At 36.7% G+C, this 26543-nt stretch overlaps 2 protein-coding genes across 2 annotated transcripts in view; one reads left to right on the top strand and one right to left on the bottom strand.

The window, feature by feature from the left end:
* Positions 1–10788, top strand: part of LOC140157240 (uncharacterized) — an 82023-nt gene extending 71235 nt beyond the window's left edge. The window contains exons 9-11 of the mRNA XM_072180361.1: positions 8283–8400; positions 9528–9731; positions 10676–10788. Coding sequence (XP_072036462.1) covers positions 8283–8400; positions 9528–9731; positions 10676–10782 — 429 coding nt within the window. The 3' untranslated portion in view covers positions 10783–10788. The remainder of the gene's footprint in view (positions 1–8282; positions 8401–9527; positions 9732–10675) is intronic.
* A 5791-nt stretch (positions 10789–16579) lies between these two features.
* The window catches only part of LOC140157239 (cytoplasmic tRNA 2-thiolation protein 1-like), a 173634-nt gene continuing 163670 nt past the window's right edge, over positions 16580–26543 (bottom strand). Inside the window, exons 7-13 of the mRNA XM_072180360.1 lie at positions 24023–24064; positions 23243–23292; positions 22550–22614; positions 21317–21441; positions 20513–20660; positions 18525–18561; positions 16580–17492 (exon numbers count right to left, since the gene is read on the bottom strand). Coding sequence (XP_072036461.1) covers positions 17349–17492; positions 18525–18561; positions 20513–20660; positions 21317–21441; positions 22550–22614; positions 23243–23292; positions 24023–24064 — 611 coding nt within the window. The 3' untranslated portion in view covers positions 16580–17348. The remainder of the gene's footprint in view (positions 17493–18524; positions 18562–20512; positions 20661–21316; positions 21442–22549; positions 22615–23242; positions 23293–24022; positions 24065–26543) is intronic.

The following is a 26543-nucleotide window of genomic DNA, read 5'->3' as shown; positions in this document are numbered from 1 at the left end:
TGGTAATGACGGCATACAAGGTAGATTCCTGTAGGCACAGTCCAGATTGGTGTAACTCCATACTTTACACACAATGTTAAGTGAATCAATACATATGTCCTCCTTTGATGCAACACACAATGAATTCAGTGCTTGAGAAAACAAAAACAGCCCGATGAGCTTTAACACTAAAGATTTCGCAGTCATTTTGAAGCAGAATATTTTTTTAAGTGAGAGAGAAATGCTGCATTGACTATGACGTATAAATACATCCAATGAACTGCCGCGCCCTGTTGAACTAAACCAACAACAAATTGGCCTATCGGGATATTCCTGTTGAAATCCATACACCCCCTATGAAAGACATGACCTTAATCTTTCACACAGGGAGTGTGAATTTCATATGGAGTTACCTGCATGTGGGTGGCTCCATTTGAAATCTACACCCCCTGTGTGGGAGCTTAAGACCATATCTTTCAGGGGGTGTGTGAATTTCAACAGGAATAGCCCATTCTCATGGGTGGGTTCAAAGTCAAACCAGCAGATAACATTCATTAATTTGCTGCTAACGCTGCATACATTTTTTACGGTATATCAGAATATTTTAGCTGTATTAATGTGTGTGTGATTTTAACAGTTGTGAGCAGTTTCACAGTTTCTTTTATTCTCAGTTTTTCAAATAGGTACACTTTTAAGCCTACATGATTGTGAGGGTCAAAATAATTTTGTCAGAATTTAAATTAACGATTCTGAATTGAACTGCAAAAAACATACTAAAGCATTGACACAAATTTCCCGCTATACTATACCTGATACTTTAACTTTCAACTGTTCAGAAAGATTAGACCAGCTATCAACAAAAAAAATATTTTAACAAAAAATTCTGCCTGTTTCATGCATTGATATGTGATCATTTTTTAGCTGTTTGAGTACCGCCAAGCATCAATTCACAACAACTCATAACAAAAATAGGATTTTTGCAAAGACCCCAGCTTGCCATACTTTGTAGAAATTCATGCAGAATTCTCGCTATTCACAATAAGGGCGCCGCCAGCGGTTTGCGATGTAATCGTGATGTATCATGGGAAAAGGTCGGCATCCAAGTCCGCGCAATACGAATATTACCATGCTATTACATAGGAACATGTGACAATATTTTTATTTTTTTTTCTGACAAAAAAATGAAAGAAAAAGTGCCCCTCAGACAAAAAAATGAAAGAGAAAATCAGGAGGGCAAAGGAAAAGAAAAGGGCAAGGAGCCCTTTTCTAGCAAAATTCAGGGCCAAAATAGTGTAAAATATAAATTTTTTCCTCGCTACGCGCGCACATTGTAACAAAGCCCTTTTTTTGTTGGATAATGGGCGAAAATAGTGTAAAATACCATTTTTTTCGCTTGCAGCAGCACATCATCCCAATAAGGCCCTTTTCGTGAAGCTCAAGACATACAGTCTCTATGTATTGTATGATGCAACTGCAATTATTTTAGTCTGTGCCCCCAAAATTTTATTTTGCCCCCCCTGACCAAGAAAGCTGGCTACGCCCCTGCTCATTATGTTACTGACAGGTGTCAATCATTTTGTGACAGGCTGTATTCCATTATTGTATCTAACATGAACAGAATTCAGTGGGAATTTTAACACATGCATGTCAAAAGGCTGTGGTGTATGAAGTGGGGACAAAGTTCAGACTCTGCCATGTTAAACTAAAGGATCAGGGGTACTTTTTCTTGTTGAAGCACATAAGTTGTATTTTACATCATTATCAATTGTGCCATAGTCATATTATGGTAAATACTGCAAGGAATCAGATAAGTTAAAGTACTCTGAATGCATTATTATAAAACAGTATTTTTTAAAAATAAAGAAGAAGCTCTGTGACATTAACAGCACTTTGATAGCCATGGTAACTATAGATCTCAATCTTGAGTATTACCTTTATGTAACATCCACAGTGCAGAGTTAAGGTCCATTCATACGCCGCAATTGCTTTGCGGTGCATTGCCAATTTGTACTATCTTCTGAAAACAGCATATTTGGAATATGCTTTAGAAAAAAAAAGGAGTTTGTACTATCTACTGAAGATAGCATGTTTAGGAAGAAAATGGATTTGTTCTATTCACTGAAGATAGGGACTTTACTAGCATTTTAGTAAGGATTGTGTACTATCTTCTGAAGACAGCATATTTGGAGAAAAAAAGAAACGAGCTTTGTACTATCTTCTGAAGACAGCACATTTGAAAAATAAAGGCTTTAAGAAAACTTTGTGCTATCTACTGAAGATAGCATATTTGAAAAGAAAAGAACTTTGAAAGAAAGGACTTTATACTATCTTCTAAAGACAGCATATTTGGAAAAAAAGAAACAAGCTTTGTACTATCTTCTGAAGAGAGCATACTAAAGAACTTTGTACTATCTTCTGAAGACAGCACATTTGAAAAATAAAGGCTTTAGGAAAACTTTGTGCTATCTACTGAAGACAGCATATTTGAAAAGAAAAGAACTTTGAAAGAAAGGACTTTATACTATCTTCTAAAAACAGCATATTTGGAAAAAAAAAAAAGAAAAAAGCTTTGTACTATCTACTGAAGAGAGCATACTAAAGAACTTTGTACTATCTTCTGAAGAATTTGAAAAAAAGGCTATAGGAAATAAAGAACTTTGTGCTATCTACTGAAGATAGCATATTTGAAAAGGAAAGGACTTTGTACTATCTTCTAAACACAGCATATTTGAAAAAAAAGAAAAGAGCTTTGTACTTTCTACTGAAAATAGCATATTTGAAAAAAGGGTGTTAGGAAATATAGAGCTTTGTGCTATCTTCTGAAGACAGTGTATTTGGAGAAAAAATGCTTAAAAAGAAAAGAGTTTTATACTATCTAGCCTACTGAAGATAGCATATTTAGAATGAAAATGCTTCAGGAACAAAATAGCTTTATACCGTCTACTGAAGATAGCATATTTAGAAAGAAAAGAGATCTGTTTATCTACTGAAGATAACATATTTATTAAGGAAAGGACTTTGTACTATCATTCTGTAGGAAGAAAATGACTTTGTACTATCTACTGAAGATAGCATATTTAGAAAGAAAAGAGATCCGTTTATCTACTGAAGATAGCATTTTTATTAAGGAAAGGACTTTGTACTATCATTCTGTAGGAAGAAAATGACTTCATACTATCTACTGAAGATAGCATATTTAGAAAGAGAAGAGATTGGTTGTATCTATTGAAGATAGCATTTTTAATAAGAAAAGGATTGTACTGTCTACGGAAGATAGCATATTAGAAAGAAAGAGTTCTGTTTATCTACTGAAGATAGCATATTTATTAAGGAAATGACTTTGTACTATCTTCTGAAGATAGCATATTTAGAAAGAAAAGAGATTTGTTGTATCTTATGAAGATAACATTATTATTGAGGAAAGAACTTTGTACTATCTTCTGAAGATAGCATATTTGAAAAAAAAGGCTTTAGGAAGAGAAGAGCTTTGTGCTATCTACTCGAGATAGCATATTTGGAAAGAAAAGAACTTTGTACTGTACTATCTTCTGAAGACAGCATATTTGGAGAAAAAGGCTTAAAAAGAAAAGAAATTTATACTATCTAGTCTACTGAAGATAGCATATTTAGAATGAAAATGCTTTAGGGAGAAAATAGCTTTATACTATCTACTAATGATAGCATATTTAGAATGAAAAAACTTTAGGAAGAAAAGCTACTGTAGGAAGAAAAGTACCATCTACTCAAGATGTAAGGGCATATTGGCGCAGCGGTACAGGTTCTGCCTTGTAATCGGTGGATTGCGAATTCGAGTCCAGCGGTGCCATTGTGTTGTGCTCTTAGGCAAGGCGCTTTACCTTACTTGCCTCTCTCTACCCAGTATACATGAATGGGAATCGAACCAGCATATAACATTGTGTAAAGTAAGGTCATTTTTTCTTTCATGTCTATTGCCAGTTTGAGGCTCTCCTTGCATATGGCGGAACCGTGCAATGGGCGAATAATAGTGATCCTTTCATTGTCATAATCCTATCGTTTTAGGTGCTGTTGAAGAGACTAGGTGATACTCTCAAATCCTTTAAGCCTTGTGTACAGTCTTGCCATAGATTTTTAGATAATTCCTTTTACTTTCACATAACCTTATCATTTTAGGTGCTGTTGAAGAGACTAGGTGATAGTCCACTGTTATTTGAAGCCCCTCTTAGCCTTGTGTACAGTTTTGCCATGGATATTGAGATTATAATTCCTTTAACTCTCACATAACCTTATCATTTTAGGTGCTGTTGAAGAGACTAGGTGATACTCCACTGTTATTTGAAGCCCCTCTTAGCCTTGTGTACAGTCTTGCCATGGATAATTGAGATTATAATTCCTTTAACTCTCACATAACCTTATCATTTTAGGTGCTGTTGAAGAGACTAGGTGATACTCCACTGTTATTTGAAGCCCCTCTTATCCTTGTGTACAGTCTTGCCATGGATTGTGAGATATATTAGAGTCACGCGGTAGCATGACCAGCAAGTTTTAAAAAAAACGACTGATAAAGAAGAATAAACAGATGCACCGCGGGACTATATTTACACGAAACAAAAGCGCTATTGTTCTATGATATTTTTGCTGGGTACAAAATATATCTAAAACCATGCTAAATCTTATTTACTGTCCAAAGTGTAATATTTTAATAACTCATTAATTCAAAATGTTACACCAATCTTACAGTCAATCCGATTGTTTGATAATAAACAAACATTCTTGCTTCATTTCACGCGGTATTTTATAGCCAAAATTAGTGGCAAATCATAGCTAATCATACTGATATCCAGAATCTTTCGACACTGCTACAGCCATACATGGCTGTCACTGTCACACTACCTTTTGAGATTCACTTCCAAATATACCCTAGCATTTTCCTGGATACCCTCCATACAAATTCTGGATCCCATTCGCCATAAAAATCAAGTTTTTCACAATTCTTTTATTCTTTCCGGACCACAGCATACATTCATATTAATAAATACTCCACTTTTTGCGTCGTTATATCGAGGCGTCCCGTGGTGAAGCGGTTCAGGCCATGGACTTCTAATCCATTTATGACTTTTTGCTCAAGTTGAAACTTCCCACCACCTTTTTTTTTTTCAATGTTTTATTAACCAATTTATTGTCATAAATCAAGAATAACACCATTTTGAACACCCATTGCTATGGTGATATTATTTTTTTTCATCAAACAATTTATCAGTGGCTCTGTTCACAGCTCAGACTGAAATTATATTTGGAATAAATATTATAAATTGTCACAAATTAAAAATCACAAACCGCGAAAGATCGCCAACAACTGCCGCTAAATATTGATATCCAACTAGATTTCCCCACAGGGCTATAAAGAACCACAAACCGCGAAATTTGGATATCCAGCTACATTGCCCCGCAGGGCTGCAAAGAATCACACACCACGAAATATGGATATATCCAACAAGCTTACATTATAAATTAGCTCCCGATAGAGGGCAGGGCTTGATAAGGGAAATTCAAATCACAAACCGCGAAAGTTCGCCGACAACCGCCTTTTAATAGGGATATCCAACTAGATTGCCCCGCAGGGCTACAAAGAACCACAAACCGCGAAATTTGGATATCCAACCAGATTGCCCATAGGCCTATCGATTATAAAGAACCACAAACCGCGAAATATGGATATCCAACAAATTAAGACCACAAACCGTGAAAGATCGCCAACAACTGCCGCTCAATATTGATAGCCAACTAGATTGCCCCGCAGGGCTATAAAGAACCACAAACCGCGAAATTTGGATATGCAACTATTGCCCCACAGGGCTTCAAAGAACCACAAACCACGAAATATGGATATCCAACAAGCTTAAACTATAAATTAGCTCCCGATAGAGGGCAGGGCTTGATGAGGTAAATTAAAACCACAAACCACAAAAAAAACGCCGATAACAGCCGCTTAAAGGCCCATTCAGTGATTTGCTCATCCGGACGATCGTAAAAATCATCAAAATTCAGATTTTGGTACCTTTGTAATTGGCATAGATGTGCTAACATAGCCTGCTAGTGGTTCGGTCGAAAGCCGTGTATTTTAGACAAAATAAAGCATTTACATGAATCTGGACTTTTGATACTGACAGTACAAAAAGTCCGACTCGAGATCGAAAGAAGCTTTGCAACACGCGCGTTGCGTATTGTTTCTACTACTTATTACATCAGTAGCTACTATTTTAAACAAAATACACAATTTTAACTGTTTTTCTTTTTTGAATTGACCGTTAGTTTGCCTCGGTGACCTTTAATTGCTTATTTTGTTTTCTACTACAAAAATTAAGCGTCTGTTTTAAATCAATTTAGTCACTCTACTTCCCCCGTGTTAGAAACACTGGACTAGGAAGTTTTCCCAGTCGATTGGTGGCGCACTGTACGAAAATCTCGATTTTCTCGAGTCGATCTGAGTTGAAGTAGAAAACCTTTCTAAAACTTCTGTTTTTTGACTTATTTGTCGATGTATTCAGGGGAAAAGTGGTTTCATGAAATTCTGTAGACTTATTCTTTATTTCTAAGCAACTCTGACAAATTTCCATTTTTTTTAATGTTCCTGTGAAATCACTGAAAGGGCCTTTAATAGGGATATCCAACTAGATTGCCCCGCAGAGCTACAAAGAACCACAAACCGCGAAATTTGGATATCCAACTAGATTGCCCGCAGGCCTATCGATTATAAAGAACCACAAGCCGTGAAATATGGATATCCAACAAATTAAGACCACAAACCGCGAAAGAGCAACAACAACTGCCACTCAATATTGATATCCAACTGGATTGCCCGCAGGGCTATAAAGAACCACAAACCGCGAAAGTTGGATATGCAACTAGATTGCCCTTAGGGCTACAAAGAACCACAAACCTTGAAATTTGGATATCCAACAAGCTTAAACTATAAATTAGCTCCCGATAGAGGGCAGGGCTTGCTGAAAACAACAAACCACGAAAGATCGCTGACAACCGCCGCTTAATAGGAATATCCAACTAGGTTGCCCGAAGGTCTATACAAAGAACCACAAACCGCATGAAATTCGGATAGCCAAGTAAATTGCCCGCAGGGCTACAAAGAACCACAAACATTAAAACATGATTATCTTGCCTAGTCGGGGCATTTAGACGCTTCCGTAGTAGGCCCTATAGGCTTAAATATATGCGCATTAACCAGTTCCGACTTGAAGTAGGCCTAAATCGGACTTACTCTCTGTGTCTCTCTGGCATTGTCAACATTGGGTGTGTGTTGTTCATATTTACATTTTCTTTACATATTTACGTGTATTAAAATGTATATTAACATTACAGTCACGCGTGATTTGAGCAAGTTTTAAAAATAAGCGACTGATAAAGTTTTGTTTAATTTATTTTTATTGTCATGAATCAAGAATAGCAATCTCAAACATCTATTTTTCGTTTTATTCGTTTTATGGAGCACTTCGTAACCTGATGACTTTCCAAGCTTGGAGCTGATAGGCTACATTCATAAAAAGAAAAGAAATCTACCAAAAAAACCGTTGACAACGTAAAAGAAATCAGCAAGTTTAAAAAACCCACCTCGGCTCACTTTTTGAAACTTGGTCCCATTTTGAACACCAACACCAAATCACTGTTTTTATTTTATTTCAACAGAATACAGCGTTTCCAACAAGATTACAAGCCTACTTGTTATTCGTTTAATTCAACCATTAATTATGATTATTATAAAACAAAACACAATAGGATATTGGTTTACCATGCAAGAACAAGATAATAACCTTTCAGGTCGTTTCAGAAAGCTTACAAATTAATATCGCATTTGCACATTAAAGATACATAACACTTCTGGAAATGTTTTAAATTTATATAAATATGATAAAGTTTAAATCAGTATCTTTTACAAATGGGACCAAGTTTCAAAAAGTGAGCCGAGGTGGGTTTTTTTAAACTTGCTGATTTCTTTACGTTGTCAACGTTTTTTTTTGGTTGATTCCTTTCACTGTCACATAACCTTATCATTTTAGGTGCTGTTGAAGAGACTAGGTGATACTCCACTGTTATTTGAAGCCCCTCTTAGCCTTGTGTACAGTCTTGCCATGGATAATTGAGATTATAATTCCTTTAACTCTCACATAACCTTATCATTTTAGGTGCTGTTGAAGAGACTAGGTGATACTCCACTGTTATTTGAAGCCCCTCTTAGCCTTGTGTACAGTCTTGCCATGGATTGTGAGATATATAATTCCTTTCACTGTCACATAACCTTATCATTTTAGGTGCTGTTGAAGAAACTAGGTGATACTCCACTGTTATTCGAAGCCCCTCTTAGCCTTGTGTACAGTCTTGCCATGGATTGTGAGATTACTCAAAGAGCTGATGCCAAAGTTATTATGGGTGAGTATGTTAATTTTGAATCCCAAGTATACTTGAACAAAAAAAAAAACAGTTTGTTTCCCGTAGCGTGCACACATTTCGTTTTTCATGGCTTATTTTGCGCATCAGATTTTTTTTTCACTCTTTCAAAGAAAACAAATAATAAAAATCAGAAAAATAACAAAAAATAACATAAAGCACTACTGGGGTAAACATTTACACATTTTTTTTACACAACAAACCAGCGTAGTGAAAAACAAAACAGATGGTGTTGCTTGTTTATGTAAAACCAAGCCCGTGTGTGTGAATTGTGCATCATTTGTGACAGTACTGCATTGAACTGAATCCGCCCAATACTCCTCTGCTGGCAAAAAAACATGTACCAGCGTTGTGCTCATGTGCTTCATGGGTGATTTTGTTGCGGTAGTGGGTGTAAAATAGTAGCAACACAGCAAGAAATATGGCAAAGTTATAATTTTTCCCTGAACGATGCTGTTGTTATGAAAAGTTTTAGTTTATTTTGGCTAATTTTTTCAGTTTTTTCAGTATTTGCACAAACAGCACATAGATCAGCAGTAGATTGTGATGACACATTCAGTGTGTACCGTAAAACCTCGTCTACAAGCATACATAGGGTTTTTGATGAAAGCTTAACTTTAACGAACCAGGCATATATATACCAATACAATAGATTGGTCTTACAATAATACTTGTTTTTATATGCTTGGATCTGTAATTTATTTGCTCAAACTCCATAATGGCGCCTGGAATAATTCAGCTTTCAACAGAATCACTTTATATGCTTGTATACGGGGTTTTACGGTATTTGGTGGATCGTATTAAGAAATGGGGCTACCATAATCGCTGACGGCGACTGGACACTTCACATGCTATTTAGGAAAATATCAACAGAGAACGCACATCAGGAGATGGGGTAGGCTTAAAGTTATAAGCCCTCGATTGACAGAGCAAAATATTGAGAATGTAAAGCTGTATCACAATTTTATACCTCATTTTGATTGAAAGTTGTAACAACAGGTACATTTTGGAGTGCAAATTGAGATGCCATACAGCTTCCTTCTGGATCTTGTTTTACTAGTGGATTTTTTTTTCGTAGTTAATCAATTTTTTAAAACTGTCATTTACAGGTAAAAGTGCATTAGCAAGAAGAAAGAGCAGCAAGCTTGTGCGCAATGAAATCAGACAGGAATCTGATTACATGAAACCACAGAGCCCTAGTAAACATGGAGTAGCCTTGCCTACGTTAACAGAAGGTGAAGAAATCACAGATGCGTTTAGGATTCCTCCAGAAGGGGAGATGACTGTACAACAAGCGGAGGAAACATTTGAAGGTGGGTAGATGTTTCATATTATACAAATGTTAACCATCTACCAATGTAAATGTTAAAATATAATCATGAGGTGAAAGATGGATTGTTCCGTTACACTGGCCTGTATGGACGAGATGGCCGAGCGGTTAAGGCGTTGCGCTGCCGGCCAGGAGAATACGATCGGTGAGGGTTCAAGCCTTGGGCTTGACTTAGGTGAGAATTCTCTTCCTCTCCCCCAAAAGTTCCTAAAAGGTCAGAAATCCTGCAATTGCGTTCAGTTACACCACAGAATGTAATTTGTAAAATTTCTTCTCGCCCCCATACACTGTTTAGCATGTGCCGGTATAGGCAGTGTATGTGTGATGTCTGTGGTTCGGAAAGTCACATAAAGCCGTTAGTCCTGTGTACAGGTGCACATACCAGCGCACGTTAAAGTGTCAGAGCTATTCGAAAAGAGAAGTGGAGCCATCCCAGGTTCTGATACCTGTACTCAACCCTCTAGGTTCAAGAGGACCAGATGGGCGCGATACAACTATACAAATTTGTCTACCCATAAAATCCTGTAGAATGTAGAATGACGGTATTTGATTTATACCATTCGTACATAAATTCTATAACTTTTCAAAGAAGTTTTATTCTCTTCTCTTTTGTCAATACAACACAATGGGCTATTCCATTTTAAATCCACACTAACCCTGTGGAAGATTTTGGAAGTGTTTTTCACAGGTGGAGTATGAATTTCAAATGGAATGAACACATTGGGCAGCTCCATTTGAATTTCATATACCCTCTGAGAAAGATTCAACCTGAATCTTCCACTGAGGGATGAAGCTACTAATGTGTTCATTCCATTTGAAATTCATACTCCCCCTGTGGAAGATATTTCCAAAATCTTTCACAGGGGTAGTGTGGATTTTAAATGGAATAACCCAATGTTAATACACATCAAATACTGCAAATTTCAGATTCTGACAAGTTTCTAGTGGTGTTAAAAGGAGCAATGGTGCTAGGAGAGAACAGTGACTGGACATGCTCAGACGGAGAAATGCTATGTAAGTTATCCTCTACATAATATGCAAAGTTTGAAGAATCAACACAAATGGCACAATTTTTTCCTTATTGGTCAAATTAGATGCTTTGATGGGACATCCAAAATCTGTTTATTTTCTGGGCAAAACATACTGCACAAGATTGTGCTTAAAGGCGTTAAAGCCATGTGTGATTTGCTCCACAGCAGCATCCTCAATTTTTCTTGAATTTCTACTTTTTGCATGATTGTAATGCCCAATGGTGTACTAAGATACCACGTGAAAGACTAAGCCTGAAGTGCTTTAATTAGAGTAAAATTTAAGTTTTTATATAAAATTCGCAGATCTCTGGTTTTATTCTGAGTTCACCGATGGAATGATGGCTAACATGTGTCGTGAATGTGAGCTCATGTGTACATGTATCATTAGTGACATATAAAGTGTGTGCATATCGCTATTCATATTATCTCTTATTTATACGTCCCAGCTGCTTGAAACTCCACTACATAATACATTGAATACGATTGGCGATACACACATTGTAGGCACTGGAATGAAAAATTTGTTTTACCTCATTTGTTTGGCTCAAAATTAAAAGGGGACAATGTGATCAGTAGCTATCAGAGAAAACTAACATTTAAATAGGAATCTATTCTTTATGTAAATCACAAATTATTGTTTTAACCCCCTGAGCACTACCTGCCGATCTAAAATTGCCTCTGATTGGTCAACTACATGATATCTTCAGTTTAATCACCAATCAGAACGGAGCTTTGCAAATAATTCACCCCAATTTTTTTGTGTGGTGAAATTATTTTAACAATGCTGCTGATTGGTCCAATTGATAATGAAAACTTCTTTTTGGCCAATCAGCAGGTAGTTCTCATGAGGTTAAAACAAATTCTTTTTTTTTTGTTCTTCACAGGGTACCAAGGAAAGTTAAACACAAAACCAAACTCACAGCTAAAGGAGATACTCTGACTCTGCAACTCTCTGGTGCTACTGTATTAGAAGCATGTGGTAAACATCCACACACAAAATTATATGTCCCATCAACTCTAAAATAAAGGATCTGACTGTAGTCGGGGAAAAGACTCATACTGCTTATTAAAAACCACGTTACACAGTGTCATCGCCCCGGTATCTTCATGGCAGGAATCGCCATGGTAGGTTGAATCCACAGCCACGCATGGCCATTTTGTTCCAACCTGTTTAATAGTTTTGAGATGCATAATGGGCTGAGGGACATCTGACTAAGGCTATTGACAATAGCCCGGTGACTGACCTCTCTGTGTGTGAGTGATCATGGTATGCGGCACTATGCGCCATGAGGTCATCTGCTTTTAGATTGCCTCCACAAGTGGCCTACGCTGCGCTATAGTTTGGCACATATAAAATCAGAATTTTTGTCAGTTTTGAGCTCAATACACACAGTTCTTTCGTAATACGCAAGCTAACAACTATCATATCCTTTCAACACATATATTCAAGTGAAAGGGGAAAAAATGACTTCTTTAGAATAAAAAAATTACGGGAGATATTCATCATTTTCTACCCCGGTATCCAAAGATTTATCGTCTGAATATCAAATCGTACATAGCACATTCATGTGTATCGATCCCGGGTATTGATTTTAGTGTCTCTGCTGTACCAAGTAATTATTAACCAGGCGATGTTGGTGTGCATTACAGCCTGCCTAACTTTAACTATGTTACAACTTGCCTAACTGCTGTCTTCTTATTGAATGCTCTAATTTATTGGCTGACAAGTGTGTGCTCTGATTGGATGCTGAAGCTGTATTGGGCTATTCCAGCTGAAATCCATAATCCCTTTCTTCCTTACAGTGTAGACTTCACTGGTCAATAATAAATCACACTGTAGTTAGAAGCATGCAGAGAAAACAATAACATAAGAGCAGAACCATGTGCGGAATTTGTAACAGGTTAGAAACCCCTTTGGAACACATGACCTTAATCTCCTACACAGGGGATGTAGATTTCAAATGGAGTGACCCATTCAGGTAACCCCATTTGAAATTCCCACTCCCTGTGTAGGAGATTAAGGTCATGTCTTCCATAGGGGGTGTATAGATGTCAACTTGGATAGCCTATTCCAATGGAGCTGTGCTCCGATTGACTGGATCTTTTTAGAGTCACTAAGTCTTCTAACCCAACTCACCTGCCTACGGGAAGGTGCCAATTTGGGCCTTGGACCACAGATGCATGCAATACTACAACCTATCAGCTTTCAAGTAATCTACCTTCCATACAATCTTTGGACCTTTCACTGACATGTTAGTGCAGAGACAGCACCAATGCTTATTCATAATCAAATTTCTTGCACGATATATGCACACCGTGTGTGATGTAGCGAGGAATTAGGCAATGCAATGACTTCGGTGTGTGCGCATTCTTTGCGCCGGAACACTTCACATGCTCACAACTACCATATTTGCACATTGTATGATTTCGCACTGCTGTAATTGGTAAATCCCTTTTAGCCTGTTCAATTTTTTGAAGAGCAAAATGTAGGTTGTGATTAAAATTGTTTATTTAAACAAATTTCAGAAAATAAAATCTTGAGATTTGGGTGTGTGACAAGTTAAAATTGACGGTTTTGAATTCAGTTAATAACTTTGCATCAGTTACATGTCAGGCATTATAACATTTTGCTTTGGACCTTGGGATATTCCTCGGTTGCAAAGGCAAAATGTTTAGATTTTTCACAATGCCCTCCAAATAACTGATGCACAGTTATTACTAAAAAGTAACCTATAATTCATGACCTCATGAATATAATTATGTGATGCTTGTGATTCAATCATATTTTATTATTAGCAAAAACGTGAACACAAATGGAGGTCATTAATATTTCACAATTGACCACAAAGTGCCAATTGTTCCAATCTCGCTCAACACAAACAGGCAGGCATAATCACCATGAGTAAGCCTGTATAATAATTGTGTATTAAATGCGCATTAAAACTGTGAACGGAAGATATATTTTCAGCAGTTTTTTAAGCAAAGAATTGTGTTATTTTCATGAAACAAATTTGTAAAATGGAGGTAATGAATGCCAATAATAACTTTGCACCATCTGTTTTTACTATCATTGCGTCAAATTGTCGGGGATTGTGTTGGACCTCAGTATTTTTCCTAGGCCTAAAACAAACCCAACCGATTTCCTGCAATGACCTCAAAACAAATAGTGAGACCGTGACCTTCTAACTGATCAATGAAGGGCACTTCAGAGATCATAAAAAGAACTTCCAAATATAATCATACTATATATATATGTGACCAGATCTGACCGAATTAGGCTTAAGTCAGCAATAATGAAACTGAGATATAAGCAAAAAGTGAGGAGGAAAAAACCCAATATAAACCATAAGAAATTGGACACATAAAAGGTTCATAACTTTGTAACCAAGTATTCAAGAGACCTGGGGATTCACCATTAGTAAGTGTAGGTACTGAGCAAGTTAGTAATGGTAGTAATTCAATTTTCAAAATTTCTGACTTTGGCCTGAGTGGATCAGATTGGGTCACATCATTCTTATTGCCTAAAAACTTATGCAGCATATTGATACCTGCAGTGGCAACCTCCTATAATAATAATTTATTGTAGTTTATAATAATTATTCATAGGGATCATAATAGGTAAACTTGTTAACTTCTTCATTAACTTTAACATTTTCTTTAAAGTTCACAATTTAAAACAGAAAGTATTCTAATAGAAGATGTTGCAATAAATTCCAAAATTGTGTTTCCTATAAGATTTTTAATAATTTTTAGATCACTTATGCCTTTCTTTTGCCAATGTATATAGCATTATATGTTTTAATTCATGCATTTAAAATAAAGCATGTAAATGTAAATTTTTATGCATGAAAAAAATTCTTCACACATATCAACATTACATCATTGGGCAGGAAAACCCTCCTTTGTACTTGTGGCCCTTGAACATGTTTAAAACAAAACTGCCAAGAGGTTACATAGGTTTTGCTTTAATTAAACATGTTCAGGGGCCAATGACACGTAGGCGATTTTCCTGCTCAACAATAGATTTATTTTAAATATGTCCTTCAACATGTTTATACTGGACACCTCCCATCACCATGATTTTATTCCCCATTATTTTTGAGAAGTGTAACCCGCAACTGGGTCATTTCACTACTCTGCAAAAGTAGGCAATGATTCACTCACTGTGTATTTAGTGGGGAGACTGTAGAGAAACACTTATTGTGACCTTCAAGCTGCTTAACCCTCTCCAAATGGGTGTCAACTGCGGACAAAATTTCCAAAATTTCCAAAATTTCTTTACAAATTAAAATATTTCAAAAGTGTACATTCATGACCATATTTGGCATGAAAAATGTACTATATTGAATTCAAACAAGCTCAGTATCAGGGTTTTCTTAAAACATTTTGCTGAAGGGGTATATTCCATATTTTGCACCCTTTCAATTGGGTATTTTTCATCTGAAGAGGTATAAAACATTGCTCAGAGGGTATATTTTTTATTTTATCAATGTGTGTCTCAATTTCACTGAATTGTTGACCCAAAATGTTCGCTAGTAAATACTATTTATTACTACTAACCCGTGCCCCCACTAGCTAACGTTATAATCCCATGGTTCATTCTCATAATAAGAAGGGTAAAGTTTTTTTTTATGTCAAATCATTAAATATACGAACGTGTATGTTTTCAAGATTTTTTACGCATTGGACTGTTCGCTTTGCATTTGAAGGGGTACAGAAAGTGTGTGAACGCGTAAATAATGTGTGACTTTATTTCTCCGTGTGATTTGTACGTTAAAGTAAACCTTGCCTAGTATTGGTGCAGAGGTTCTTGAGTTAGCTCTTCATATTTTCAGAAAATATCTCAAAACTTGGAATGTTGAAGTCTATGATCACACTTGCTACTTATCACAGTTTAAGTGACTTCCAGCGTACCCACAGTCACCCATACTGTTTCTATTGGGAGCATTGCCTATTGCCCACCTCAAAAGGCAGTTGACAGTGAGGCTACCCCGCATCACTGGGACAGTTACCATGTATTGCCTCGTATCACCTTGCATTTCCACACATCACCCATCAACCTGTAACTTTATGCTCAGTAGTTTTGTTTCATATACAGTGTACAAAAAGTATGTGAACACTTAAATCAAAAGCATTATCTTAAAGACACTTAACTTAATTAACCAAATAAAGTAGCCAATAGATGGGGAATTTTGTTCTGTTTATTTTGATACCTCATTTGGCATGATGCAACTTTATTTTCCCAAGTTAATACAAATTTGAAAGAGAGTATTTCAAAAGTGACAAAATTTACCCGACTTGTCTCTCCAAACATGCTAATTATGAGCACGGCGAGTGAGTGTTGATCTGTCACACTGTAATGAGCCTGTTACAATAGCCAGTAGGAATCACCCTGAAGGAGGAAATAGCCCAAATTTGTCCCTTTGAAAAGCTCTCTTGGTATGATTTGGGGGAAATAAAGTCGCATCGTGCCAAATGAGATATCCAAATAGGCAGAACAAAATTAGCCATCTATTGATTACTTTATTTGGTAATTTCAGTCGAGTGTCATTAAGATACTGCTTTTGTTTTAAGTGTATTGATACTTTTTGTGCGCAGTATATAATAATGTGATTATATTTATTTTTCTACATTTTACTTTATCAATGTATAATTATTATATAATAACAGCAATAATTTTTAACCATTGTTATTATATAACTTAGGATGTCTATATGATCCAATATATGTATATGTTTATTTTGCACAATAGAGTTTATGAAAATAAAATATCTAGAGACTTTTTATATCAATCTTGCTAGTGTCACTGCTTTATTTCCTTATAGTATACATAACGTTCAGGATTGAAAGAAATCAGTTAAAGAAATGGGCTATTCCATTTGAAATCCATACACCCCCATGGAAGATATGACCTTAATCTTCCACACAGGGAGTGTGAATTTCAAATGGGGTTACCTGAATGGGTGATTCCATTTGAGATCTATACCCTCTGTGTGGGACATTAAGGTTATATCTTCCATAGGTGGGTGTATGGATTTCAACTGGACTTGCAACTCCTTTAACCATCATACCTTCAAACTCATGGTAACTCCTACATATAAATCCTATGAACGAGTTATTTGAATAAAATTGTGTGTCCCAATTTAAAGAGTTCAAATATATTGCTATGCCCATGGTTTGCAAATCTGTTCAACTAAAAAGGTCAATAGCCTTTCTCAACACTTACAATTATAATGTAGCATCTCTGTCAAGAGCATTACTTTTGCCTGTCCCAGGAGCAATCTCCCAGTCTTAAATGATGGACAGACTGGTAGCTAGATAAGACACTGCCTGTGTAAAACTTGTAGTAAGGGACGAAATCAAAACTCAACCGCCGGTCGAGTTTTGATTTGATCCCTAAAGCATAGTAGTCACGCTGGAAGCTGTTGATTACCTACCAGAGTATATTGCATGACACAGATCTAATGTTTTTGAATGATACTGTCATACTTGAACTTAAAACTCTGATGTTCTCCACATGTAAACACTCCCATGATTTGTTCATTTTACAGCCTAAAAAATTACTGGTATCAAAAGTCCACTTTTTGTTCCAGTATATCAGAAGTTCCAGTCTTTGCTGTTGATGATGAATCTGAAGGGCTATCAGCTGTGGCTGCTGATGAACTTGCTGTTGCTGATGAATTGCCTGGACTAACTGTGCCAAGTGCTGCTAGCTGTAATAATGAAAGAGATATTGATTACATCATTTCAGATCTGAAACCATCTAAATGGTTTAATGTGGCTAGAACTTAAACATTTATAATAATTTCATGTTGTATTGTACACATTGTTAAAATATTTACTTAACATAGGTGAATTTTAATTCATAACAATCGGCTGAAACCAGGCAAAGCCCAATAGTACTCAGAGGTAACTAAATTAAAGGGATGCCAACTAAATATGTTAGGGATCCCTACAAAGACAGGAAGACAAACAAATGGGTTAGAGAACTAACAAAGACTCAAGACATCTTGGCAACAGTTTACAAAGTTCATTTTTCAAAATGAAGTAGATTTGTTCACAAACCTGACAGTTTCGAACGTCATGATGGACATCGAGTGTTGAACTATGTCCCAACACATTCCCCAACGAATCGGTTTTGAAAAATGAACTTTGTAAACTGGGATTTTCTGCAAACCTGATGAATCTATTTACATCTTGGAAACACAGGAAATGGAATTGGGCAGCGCACATCAGTTGTAGAACAGACAACAGATAGACAACAGCAATAAGTGTATGGAGACCTATGGTGGGCAGCAGGAACAGGGGCAGACAATGGAAGAGATGGAGAGATGAGTTAGACCAATACTGGGGAACAGTAAATTTGTGCAGCAAGGCTAGAGATAGCCTGGTGGAGACATGCTGAGGCTTTCTTCCAGTAGTGGACAGACAATGGCTGATGATGATAATGATGAACCAAATATGACGGGACAGGAATTTTAGAACCAGGATGAAAACCAGAGCAAAGCATGCAAAGAAAAACCTGGGAAGAAGCGCATGGATCAGCAACCATTCTCACATGTGGCAATGCATTTAGTGTTAAGACACTGTTCTCCCATGATGCACAGGGCGTTGTGCGCAAACATCCAGGCATTACCCTGATTGGAACTGGCTATGAGATCTTTGTTATCCACCGTATGGTTTGAGTCCAAATTCATATAGAATTATGGCTATTGTGAAATAGCTTTTATGAATGATATACTTACTCTTTGCCTTGCTTTATGTGGTTTACCAATGGCCAATCTGCAAAAAGAATGACAAAGAAAGAAGTTTTTTTCAATATAATGAAACTAGAGATACAATATGTGTACAAAGCGGAATTTCTGATGAGCGGCAGAAAGACATATCTCCATTACCTGCTGTGTATGATTGCTGGGGATATGCTTATGTTCAACCCAATGCACAGTGTATTCCCCAAAACGCTAACTCATATCACAATTATAAACACATCAGCTAATGGAGATAAGTCTTTTTGCTGCTGATCCATTTCAATCTTAAATTTTACAAAGTGGATACAAGATAAATAGGAACCCAGACCCATCTTGTTAATTTCCAATACTTGGCACTCATTTATACATTCCACTAAACACTAAACCTACTCAACTTGGTACTCAACACAAGATAACCGTTGTCTTATATAATATAACCAGTTTCAGAGATGCCACTTGCTTGTTGAAAAAAATCAGGAAGTTGCGAAGCGTAGCCACTCATTCATTTCCAAAAAAATCTGAATTCTTGGCTAAAAATGGCAAAAATCGGGAATTCCTGATAAATCAGGAAAAGTAGTATCTCTGCAGTTTCAATGCAAAATCAATATTGATTTAATAAATGGGCTATTGCAGTTGAAATCCATACACCCCCTATGGAATACATGACCTTTATCACCCACAGGGGTGTAAATTTCAAATGGAGTCATCAGGTAACCCCATTTGAAGTTCACACTACCTGGATGGAAGATTTAGGTCATGTCTTGTCTTCCATAGTGGGTGTATGGATTTCAGTTGGAATATTCCAATAAGACATCCAATTATGATGGGACATGTCCATGTTTGTGTTTTTTGTGAATATCAATGCATCAATACTCGACTTCACTGAATTGATGGAAACAATATGCCATAATATATATCTCATGTGATCCACAAAGAGAGAATAGAGTATTAGAGCTGTCTGACCTAATATCAAGTCAGTTTTCAAGTTATATGGAATGCATACACTTTGAAGTTTGAACACATTAAAACTAGTTGCTGTCCTTAATTATTTCTTACTTGGGGTAATCCATCCTTCCAGTATCATGCAGGCTTTACATTTAGGATGACTGGAGATGTAGCTACAATGTGTACATGTTCCCTGTTCCTAACCCTTACAGTTTTTTGCAGTGCGATTAAAATGAAAGAGTAGATGTGATTCAAAATATGACCCAATCCTAAAGACTTGGATGCTTTTAAGCTTAAATCTTGCCTGTTACTTGGCTAATCCATTACTGGGATCTTCTAGCAGCATGCAGGTTTTACATTAAGGATGATTGGAGATATGCCTACAACAAATACACGTACTGTATTCCTAACTCTAAATCTTAACCCTAATTCTAAAGACTCAAATGGTTGCCTTTAAGCTAACATTATGCCCAGGTATCTTACTTAAGCAATCCTTGACTGAGGTCTTCCTATAGCATGCATGCAGGCTTTCCATAGGATGACTGGAGATGAAGGCCCCCCCCCCCATGTAGCTATATACAACAAGAACATGTACCTTATTCCTAACCCTAAATCTTAACCCTAATTCTAAAGAATTGGATGGTTGCCTTTAAGCTAATATTGTGCCCAGGTATCTTACTTAAGAAATCCTTAACTGGGGTCTTCCAATAGCATGCATGCAGGCTTTCCATAGGATGACTGGAGATGTAGCCCCCCGAATGTAGCTATATACAACAAGAACATGTACCTTATTCCCATATCTAAATCTTAACCCTAATTCTAAACACTTGGATGGTTGCCTTTAACATTATGCCTTAGTTTCTTACTTAGATAATCCTTATTGAGGCCTTCCAGTAACATGCAAGCTTTACATATAGAATGACTGGAGATATAGCTATAAATATTATAGAACATATTCCCTGTTCCTAAATCTTAACCCCAAATCCTACTAAGACTTAGATAGTTTTCCTTTAAGCTAATGTTATGCCTTAGTTTCTTACTTGGGTAATCCTTTATTGAGGCCTTCCAGTAGCATACAGGCTTTACATATCGGATGACTGGAGATGTAGCCACAACGAGAACATGTTCCCTGTGTGGGCATTTTGACATCTTTCTTGATGCTAAGGCTCTCTCCTGAGTGTATGATATCTGGTGGAAAATAAAGCAATCTTACATACATTCAATAGTGAAGTTGAAGACTGATGAAAATTATAATTCTTCCAATAATATTTCCACCAAATTGGCTAAGGTAAGAGATTTAAGTATCATGAAGTAACACCACTTCAATATATTCTTTCAGCCAAGCAGTCCTTCTTGGAAGCATAAAGTCAATTCAAACTCAAAGCATTTTGAATATCCAAATTATTAAAATAAATTGAAGAAAAAGACCATGTTGTTCAGAGGCATACATTTTCAGCTGTGTTAGTGGTCAGGATCATAATTGGTGTCTTGGTATTTGCCGGCCTAAGTGAGCTATCCATTTGCCACCTCCTAAGGATTGCGTCAGCCTGTCTGAATCACTATGCAATACACAGAATGGCCGGGCTATTACAGTTGAAATCCATACACCCCCTATGGAAGACATGTCCTTAATCTTCCACACAGGGAGTGTGAATTTAAAATGGAGTTACCCATTCAGTTAGCCCCATTTGAAATTCACACTCCCTGTATGGAAGATTAGGGTCATAGAGGTTGTATGGATTTTAACTGGAACAGCCCTATTTTTTTTTTCCATGTATTACATTAAAATTGTGATAAAAACATTAAGCACTACCACTACTCAGCGATATTACTCAGTTACTAACCAATAATGGAACTTGGTCTGATTTTCTCTAGATCTTTGAGATATGTTCTTGCATAGCCTCTGTATGCATTAGGGGAGTAGATACACTCTGTAGAAAAATAATCCAACTTCTTGAAGTAAGCATACCTGTATAAAAAAAACCCACAGTCAATGAATATATAACAACATCCACTACAATTGATTTATATTTGGGTGTGCCGTCGGATATCATATTATCCGATGGCACAATGTATGAAAACTACAGTACTGGTGCAGCCAGTCACTTTGTGAAATTGGTCAAGCTTTCGTCAGATGTGGCTCTGACTTCATCAGGACTTCAACATCCTCCACTGGCAAAATGCCTTGGTGTCTTACAGGGGCACAAAGTACTCAAACAATATTGATATTTGGAAGTTTGAAAACTGAATTATTTTCATCATAATTGTTCCCTCCAATAGGAACATACTGTTATGGGTAATCCGAGGAAAAATGAAGGTTTCTGACCCAAAGCATTTTCTAGAGCAAAGTGCGAACCCCACCAGATGGGATCCAGGAGCAGTACCCAGGCGGGTGCCAAGGGCAACACTTCTTTCCAAAAGTAGGCTAAACAGGTTTTGTGGGACACTAATTACTATCATATACCGTATTCGTCCGAGTATAGTCCCACGTTCGAGTATATTTTTTTTTCCGGTTTTGGAGTGTCCCTGGACCTAGACCTAGATGCTAGGAAAAAAAAAATTTCAAGATGTTTTGTGTTTTTAATATGAAAATTGATAATTTGTTTTCATGTCATACTCTATTGATGATTTCAAAATGCATTCAAATTCAATGCATTTTGAAATCATTAATAGAGTATGACATGAATACAAATTATCAATTTTCATATTAAAAACACAAAATATCTTGAATTTTTTTTTTTTTTTAGGTCAACCATGAATGATCCTATTCCCAGCATCTAGATCTAGGTCCAGGGACATTCCAAAGCCAAAAAAAAAAAAACTTAAAAAAAAAAAAAACAAAATTTCTTTTTTTTTTAAATTCGAGTATAATCCCACCCCCCAATTGTGAAAAATTTTCACATAAAAAACGGGTGGGACTATACTTGGAGCAATACGGTACTTTGTTTACTTTAACCAAATACAAAACCTTCTATTTGAAGAGACAAAACAATGTAAATGTCTTATTGAATGTACTTTCAACTGGAACAGTTTGTAAACTTTTAAAAAGTTCTAGATTTAGTTTCTGCAGTACTCACATTACTATTTCTTTCTCATAGGTGTATTTGAATGGTTTACATCTTGGAAGTGCTCCATCTGTGCCCTGAAAACAAAAATAATATATTATAACAGGGTGTCTCAGAAAAAACTGGCAAAAGTAATTTTTGAACAATTTATTGTTTGAATCAAACAGAACTAAATAACTTTCTTTATTTGACCAATAAAACAGTGATCGCATATCTTTTTTTAATTATTTTAATTGACCTTTATGCTTAGGGGTTCTTTTTATGCTGACATGCCTAGCTTTCTTTGAAAATGTCATCTTCCCAAAAAACATTGCCCCTCCCAATGTCTAGCAACATATGAAAGCTCCTAGACACTCCTTTGACCCTGGTGAGGTCAAGGTGTTGGACAGCGATTCCAGGTGGTTTCAGCGAGGGGTTAAGGAAGCGGTGTACATCGCAGCCTCTGAACCTGACCTCAATAAAGACCAGGGGCGCCACCCCCTACCAGCCGCCTACAAGAGGCTACTCGGGTCAAGTGGTTTGGGTTCACTGCCCAGATCACGTGTCCCGAGTAGCGGCACGTCTCCCAGTACTACCCCCAACTCAGTGCTGAAGAAGTGATCTCGGATGAGACACAGAAATTCCACTCGTAAGTGAAATTTTACTTTTGCTTGTGTGAATAAGTTTTAAATAAATACTAATAAACAAAAACTTATATACACTTACTGTTGTGATTGCTGTACATCGCCTTAGTCTTGCTATATCTCCTCTCAAAACTATGGAGGAAAAAACAGAAAAAAACATGTTGTTGGTCTACTCCACAATGTATTTACTGTTTCTAACCAAAATTTAAAGAATTAATTTTTTTTAATTAAAAATTTGCCCAAACCAAATTTAATATAGTCTGACTAAAATTGAAAACCACACAAATTTTGTTTCAATCGATACCCAAATGTTTCTCTGGTCATAAATGGTCAGAAAATGTATTATATTTACCACAAAATGGTCAAATGTTAAGCCTGAAGATCCACAGGGGTCCAATAACCTATAACCTTTATGATCAGAACTTTGCAACAATAAGTCTTAAATAAGAGAAACTATATATTTTCTGAATCCTTCTGATCAGATAAATGATTCAGCATGAGTTTGGACAAAATTTGATCAATTTTAAATTTTGACCCACATAAACTTTGACCTTGGGAATCTCAAATTGCCCAGGAATGTCAGGTTTACACACACCCAGAATCTTATTTTCCATCACCATAGAATAATAATCAATAGAGGAAAAAAAACATTTTAACTAGCAAACCGTCATACCATGCTCTGCAACCAGACGAATATGAACCAAAATGTTCAATTACAGAGCTATTTGGTATTTCTTTTCTCAATGAATTAAATGAAATATTACATAGACAATGATTAACCAACATTCACCATTTTCAAAGTCAAAATAATTTAATAGAAAATGTTTAAGTTGTAGGAAAGTTATATGATAATGATACTCACCATTCATTAGGACAGTCTCAGCAATATCATCTGCATTGTGACCTATAATGACACACAAAAATAGGTAAAAGTAAGATGCAAGTTGCAAACAAACTAATCACAAATAATTTCTGGCAATAACTTTACCCCAACCTCTTAGGGCTCATATTGAAATTCCTTTACACAGGAAGGTGTGCGCCATCCTGCAGCTTTCCTCTGCTAGCCTTCTTTTGTTAAAATCCTGTGTGATTATAACACTGCAATTAGCCACTTAAATTAGGAGCGCGCTTTCCTGGGTTGTGCGATGAGCCGATTAGTTCAATTAGTTCAACAATCAATAAAATTGCCAGTCTTTGATAAGCTTTTATTATAATCCTTGTCACCAGACCACTTCAAAAGGCAGGGTGTATCACTGATGCATATAATCCATCCGTTTTATGACCGAGCTTTCCTGAGGCGCGCGCTTAGCGAGGGGAATCCTGCCTTCTTTCTGTGTGAAAGCGTGGTAGGGTATTTCAATATGAGCCCTAAAAGAGAATGATTTGTGAAGTATATAAGTGACATAATTCCGAGGGGGGTCCTCTGTAGAAAAAGGGTAGATACGTATGTGCCACTGGAATGGGTTGCATTTTTAACCTCTTATGGGTCATCTTTTGTGCTGTTACTTTATGGACGGTTTGGTGTTTTTTCAGTGGTCAACTTGACTATACAAATGGGCCATTTTGCAGCTTGTTTTGGTTACTAGCAATATGGCAAAAGTCAAAAATTGGAATTTTTTGGAGGCAAATATAAGAATGGGGCATATATTTTTTACAATTTGCTACTATAAATATGGGTTACCTTTTTTACCCACTGGCAGTGGCAGCACACCTGAATTAAGTTTTGGATAAAGCACCCCCCTCCCCTCCCCCAACATAATTATATTCACTATAAACTGCCCTGACCTGATCCTGTATGAAACATATATTTATACAAGCAAATAAATCACACACTTTAAATTGTACATAGAATACATTCACGCTTCAATAATATTCTATAAGACAAGTTAAGTTTGTACAGTGGCATTTCATACATATTGCTATCGTGGGTAGTGCCAAGTTCGCCGAATTTTTTATATAGTTCACATGATGTTTGCAGCTTTATATAGATATTCATCGCAAATAACCTGGACCATTTTATGGACACAAAAGGGTGCAAAAACTTAACCAACAAGATTTTGAGCCAAGGAAAAGCTCACAAAGGAACCAATGTTAATATGATTGAGGTGTTTCATCATATGTCAGTTACTGACAAATATACTACACAAGGAAGTAAAGTAGGAATTAATAATTTGATCCTGTACAGTGTGTCAAGGTGTCCATTGTATGATACATGTATATATCAATACAGCAGACACAGGTCCCCTGCAAACTTGTGCTATCTTGCTGCTCAGACTGACGAACATCGCAGGAACACATTAATGGTATTTTAGTTTTATCAGTACCCATTATGCTACATGTACTTTCTACTGGTCTCATCACCATTCATTCCAATTAGTCTATGCATAGCGGATTATAGCGCCATCAAAAGTTGTCAAAGAGATAAATGACACACTGCCAGTAGATTGTCCGCACATGTTCCGAGTGCGTAACACTAGCACTCTCACCTTTATGATCAGTAGGGGTGGCAGAAAGATAAATGACTCACTGCCAGTAGATTGTCCGCACATATGCTAAACGAATAACACTACCACTCTCACCTCTGTGATCAGTGGCGGTGACAGAAACTAAACTTGCAGATAATCAGCAAAAACATCAGAACCAACTATTAACAGCAGTGTGAGCACTGTGTAACACTTGAGACAAGTACCTGTTTCAGGTAACACCATTGGTTCTTTCAGGCTGTACCTTTTAGTGACATAACTTGCTGAATTTAAACTGAGTATGGATGACTTGCTGTTACGAGGGGTGATGTCATTGACTTTGTTGTTATTGGCGAATTCGCAGAATACAGTTTACATTCCAACAACTGATTTAACACCAAATCTAGGAACAACTGACTATCACCTGCAGTGTAATATTGATAATTTCCAACCTGCTGTGGATCGTGCATTGCTATGGACAAAAAATGGTCAACTTATCAGTTGGAATAATGACATTCAATCTATGTTTACAAGTGAGTTTAATGTACGGGAGCGAGTGTTGGGATCAACAACTTTTTATATCCTTACTATACTGGAAGTTCTTGCTACACATGGTGGTGATTATCAATGTCTTGTAGCAGATGGACAACCTACAGGTTACACCGAAGTAGCTTCTGCTCAGGTGACTGTCCAAGTACCATATTTTCCTCCTTTTGGAAATCCAATGTGTTCACCTACTGATGGTACCATAGTCGTTGAAGGAACTCCGTTACTGCTGTCGTGTACATCATTACCAGGTTATCCTGAAGAAGTGAACATATTTCTGCAGCAAGGAGCTACTGTTCTATCATCATCAAGTCAGACAGTTAACAATTTAAAACGGATTGACTACCAATACACCCAGGCTGTCACATTAGCTGA

This window comes from Amphiura filiformis, chromosome 7, assembly GCF_039555335.1.
Source record: "Amphiura filiformis chromosome 7, Afil_fr2py, whole genome shotgun sequence".
Taxonomy (NCBI): domain Eukaryota; kingdom Metazoa; phylum Echinodermata; class Ophiuroidea; order Amphilepidida; family Amphiuridae; genus Amphiura; species Amphiura filiformis.
Note: the sequence above shows the minus strand (reverse complement) of the source record. Positions and strands in the feature narration are given on the sequence as shown.